The 4993-nt window shown below is 46.0% G+C and overlaps 1 protein-coding gene across 1 annotated transcript in view; it reads left to right on the forward strand.

The window, feature by feature from the left end:
- Nucleotides 1-3018: 3018 nt before the first annotated feature.
- Nucleotides 3019-4993, forward strand: part of HFE2 (hemochromatosis type 2 (juvenile)) — a 3609-nt gene continuing 1634 nt past the window's right edge. The window contains exons 1-3 of the mRNA XM_014532325.1: nucleotides 3019-3181; nucleotides 4448-4634; nucleotides 4952-4988. Coding sequence (XP_014387811.1) covers nucleotides 4538-4634; nucleotides 4952-4988 — 134 coding nt within the window. The 5' untranslated portion in view covers nucleotides 3019-3181; nucleotides 4448-4537. The remainder of the gene's footprint in view (nucleotides 3182-4447; nucleotides 4635-4951; nucleotides 4989-4993) is intronic.

Here is a 4993-nt window from a genome sequence, read left to right on the forward strand (position 1 = left end):
TGTAAAAAAACAATAAAATAAATAAATAAATAAATAAATAAATATAAATAAAAAATATACATATATATATACATTGCTGATGAAATTGGACATTCATAAGCAAACAAACAAAAAAGCTTTGAAAGCTTCCTTAACCTCGATCTCAGACTTTATACAAAAACTAACTCAATGCCGAAACCGGTTTGGCTCAGTGGATAGAGCGTCGGCCTGCGGACTGAAAGGTCCCGGGTTCCATTCCGGTCAAGGGCATGTACCTGGGTTGCGGGCACATCCCCAGTGTGAGATGTGCAGGAGGCAGCTGATCGATGTTTCTCTCTCATCGATGTTTCTAACTCTCTATCTCTCTCCCTTCCTCTCTGTAAAAAATCAATAAAATATATTTTTAAAAAACATGTAAAATCATTAAAAAAAAAAACTAACTCAAAGTAGGTCACGAACTTAAATGTGAAGCATAAAACTTTTAGAAGAGCTAGACAAAGATTTGACACCAAGATCATTCTCTGTAAAAGGAACAACTGATAAAATAAACTTCATCAAAATTAAAACACATTTGCTCTGCAAAAGACCCTGTTATGAGGATGAAAAGAGAAGCTAGTGATTGGTTGCCAATTGGATTCCCAATTAGGGCACCTGCCTGCCATTTTGGGCTCACTCCCTAGTAGGAAGCATGCAGGAGACAGCTGATTGATGTTTCTATCTCTCCACCTCTCTCTCTCTCTCTCTCTCTCTCTCTCTCTAAAAAAAAAAAAATCCTCAAGGTTGCATACTATAACGTGTTTATTACTAGATGTTAAGGAGGGGATGTGGCAACATGAGGTATTCTTCTAATGGAAATGCCCTGTAGCTTGATGTACCAATGTCAATATTTTCATTGTAATGTTGTACTATAGTTTCACAAGATGTTACCACTGGAGGCAAGGGTGGAGGAAGCTGGGTAAAGAACACTCAGATCTCTCTCTCTCTATTATTCATAACAAATGCATATAAAGCTATAATTACCTCAAAATAACTTTAATTTATGTTTAATGGGAATACAGTCTCAGTTTTGCAAGACAAAAAGAGTTCTGGAGGTTGGCTGCACAATAATATGCTTTAATTTTTAATATATATATTTTTATTGATCACGATAATATGAATGTACTTAACACTACTAAATTGTACACTTAAAATGTTAAGGTAGTAAATTTTATGCTATGTGTACTTTACTACAATTAAGTATCATTGTGAACTCAGATTTAAGAATATTTAAACACATCAAATATGTTTAAATTCATTGTAGATACTGTTCATTTTGACACTCAAATTGCCTATCTTTGGCCAGTAGAATTATTCTAGTAGCTTCTGATTCCTTTTGATACAATCTTAAGTCTTTGAAAGCTTCCTTGCTTATCTTGGAAAATTCCTCCCCCATACCTGAAATTAGTCATTTCTCCAAGGAGTTCCTTTAGTGGGAAATGGTATTGAGATAGCTCAGTTTGAACAATAGCATGCTCATTGCTAATGGGTCATTGTTTCCAGGCCTTTTAAAGATAAAGTTAGGAAATGGCATAAAAACACCATGAGCTCCAAGTTATACTTCCAATTGAAATGCAGAATTATAGCGTTTTTACTTTAACTGTATCAACTAAATCTGTACCTTTGTTCTACACCAAAAATCCTGTTTCACAAAGACACTGATATTCAACACTCATTTGTTTTACCTCACAATACACAATAGTTTCAGAACAACAATACTAACACTCCCACACCAACCATACGCCTACTTTAAAACATTTTTGCACTTCTTCTTGTCCTTAGAGTATATTCCACTTGGGAGCCATGGTCAAATTATTGTTTTACAGTCACTTGAATGGTTTGGTTGGGGACATTTTACAGTTTGGTAATAAAAGCCTTTATGATGTGGCCTTGTGTGGTCATGGGAAAAACTACAATTTTCAGAAATATTTGTATAATAAAGAGAAGGGTCCTTATGGGCCTCTAGACTCTGAATTAAATGTAGAGCCAATTAATGCAGATGCCTTAGTGACCCAGTTTGGAATCAGCCGTGTTCATTTCACTTGGCAAGTACTAGGAGGTGAATGATCCCAGAAGCCGATGGCTGCAGAAATACGGCATGGCTAAAGTCCTCGGCTGCAATATTTTAAAAGGTCAAGGATTGTGTTACTCCACAAAAGTACCCTTCTGAGTCTCTTTTTCTCTGTTTATCTCTCCAAGTGCCCCTCCCTTGGGGGTTAGTAACTGTCAAAAACTTCTATCCCCAGTCTTTCTTCACTTCTTTGCCTTGGTTTCCCTCCACCCCCAGATAAGCGGATTAGAACCAACCTCTTACAGGTACTCAGGAGTGTGTGTGTGTGTGTGTGTGTGTGTGTGTGTGTGTGTGTGTGTTGGTGCGAGGGAAGGAAGAGACATTGCTGTATGAAAATGGAGGTAGTAGGGGGATGGACAGCTGCAAGGATCTGAACTGGGAGACTGAAACTCTCATCCTAAACAACTTAGAGCTCAGATTTCTTCTCTGGGCAGCTGGCTTTTTCGGTCCTTCTGAAATAGTCTGCAAAGATGGGGGAGGGCTGTCAGCTACATCCGATTTGGACCCTGTTTAAAGTCAGCTCCCCGCTAGGTATGTTCTGTAGAAACGAAATGCAATAGTCAATACAGCGGAGATGAGGGCGGTGAACGAGAGGCACATAATTGCCCGCTCTCATTTTAAAGGCCGGGGGCTCATTCGTGACCATACTGGAGGGCTGCCTGGAGTAGGCAGTGACTAGAGTCCTAGAAACTGGAATTGGATATCTGACTTGCCTGTCATATTTCGGTTCGCCCTCCCCTACTTGGCACCCTACACCCCACATTCTTTCTAATCCTCCTGCCCTCCCAACTCCCACACCCTACCCCCATCAACGCTCCTGGAATTTTGGACTTAGCTATTTTTAAAACAGTCAACTCAGTAGCCACCTCCCTCCCCCGCTCAGCTGTCCAGTGCCCCAGCCAGCCATATACTCCCCCTTCCCCCCACACCAGCCCTTCTCTGGCTCCCTGACCTCACTGAGGTTGCAGCAGGCCTGGGGGCCTAGGGGAGACATGGAGAAAGAGACGGGGGATCCCCTGGCTGGAGCCGACCAACAGAGTAGGCAGTCATGGCCGGAGAACGGGATGTCAGAGTAATGTTTGGCCTCTGGAAACAGTAAGTCAAAATGAAATTGCAATTCCTTTAATACGCTTTTGGATTGAAGTGAGACTTTCACAGAATTACAGCAGCTATCTCTGGTCCAAAAGCTACGATCTCTTCCAGGCTAAGGTGCCCCCATCTGCATTCCTCCTTCGGTCTGATTTCTTTCTGGCCTCGAGCCACTCCAAGTTTGAGCCTCGGGCTCCCCTCGGGCAGCTTCAGCTCTCTCTTCACCTGGTCCCCTTCAGGCTTCGGAGGAGGCCGCCTTCCTTAGCAGGAGTGTCCCACGTCCTGAGTCTGTGGTTTTCTCATCAAGGCCAAATTTAGCCTCACATGATTAGTCATGACATTCGTCTACCCCGTCCCGCTTAGCGGTGCCCTTCGCATTGGGCTTCCAAGGATGGTGGCCACTGCTCGTCAAAAATGATTTCTCCCCACAACTCCAGACCTGCGGTCCTATTCTCCCTCCTGTGCCCGTCCCCCCAGGCGTACCCTTACCCCAGGGGAGGCAGGCCCCTCCCCAAGTCCTCTCCTCGTCCAGAGACTGAGAACTTCTAAGTTTGCAAAGGGAAGGTTAACGGGAAAAGTGATTCCTCAGCCAGGTTTGGAAATACTCAAGAGCTGTGGACTCCGTGCCAGCAGGTGTTGTTGTGTGTGCGTGGGTTGCACTCACTTATCCGATGAGAGAGGGGCTATAACTGCAGCTCTCTGGAACAGATGAAAAGAAATCAGCTCCCCTTTTTATTTGAATATTGAGGGATGGGTATTCTGCCATTACTCCTTCTTGCTCAAAATTCTAACCCAAAGGGGGTAAAAAAGAAAGAACGACCCCTGGTGTTCCCTCCTGATGGGGAGAGGCAAATAAGAGGTATGTTTCTGAAGCACTTTTCAGATCCTAAGTCCATTGGGGAATCTATAATTCCATTGGGAAACCTATAATTCTATTGGGGAACCTACTGGAACGGTTGGATCTGATCTGTCCCCATGACTCCTCCGTTTTGGACATTTCTGCTGTTTTGGTAGCTCAGAATGGGGCAACACAGTGGACTCTGCACCCCACCCCGGGGCCACTCAACCTTCCTTCCACCCCCGCCCAGGGGTGTTGCATAAGGGATCTGAAAGTGGCCACAGAGCAGGGCACGGAGGTCTAACCGCCACACGCACAGTTCAGGGAGCCCCCTTCTCCCCAAACTCCGGCCTGCGTGCCCTTTTCTTGACCTTCCCACATTCCCTTCACATCATCCAGAACAGCCTTCGACGTTCCTCTCTCCCCACGCCCAGTCTCTTACAGGACGGCCAGCCAACGTCCACTAGGTAGGACAGCCATCCGCTGGGAAGAGCTGGAGCCTGCGGGGACCTGGCTGGATAGGTATGGGGGATCCTGGCCAGTGCCCTAGTCCCCGGGCCCCCCATGGCAGTCCCCCGACTCTAAGCACCCTCACTCTCCTGCTGCTCCTCTGTGGATATGGTAAGGAGGGGCTAGGGAAGGGTGTGGGGGGCCTAGAAGGCAGGCTGCTCTCGAGGGTGGGCATGTGAGCATGAGGGAGTGAGAAGAATGGGTGCCAGGGGTCACCCCCACTCTCAAGCAGGTCCATACTATTTCCCATTCCGCTTGGGGACGGGAAGAGCTATAGCGGGCTCATCCATTTTAGCAAAACTGAGCGAGGACAGCACTAGGGAGCTGGGGGCTGGTTGGCATCTCCTGATGAGATGGGGGGGGGGGTGGCAAACTCCGATAGAGCAGGGCTCTGGGCACCATCTCGCTCCTCCCGCGTCTGCCCCCAGCTCACTCTCAGTGCAAGATCCTGCGCTGCAATGCGGAGTACG

This window comes from Myotis brandtii, unplaced genomic scaffold (assembly GCF_000412655.1).
Source record: "Myotis brandtii unplaced genomic scaffold, ASM41265v1 scaffold882, whole genome shotgun sequence".
In the NCBI taxonomy this organism is placed as follows: domain Eukaryota; kingdom Metazoa; phylum Chordata; class Mammalia; order Chiroptera; family Vespertilionidae; genus Myotis; species Myotis brandtii.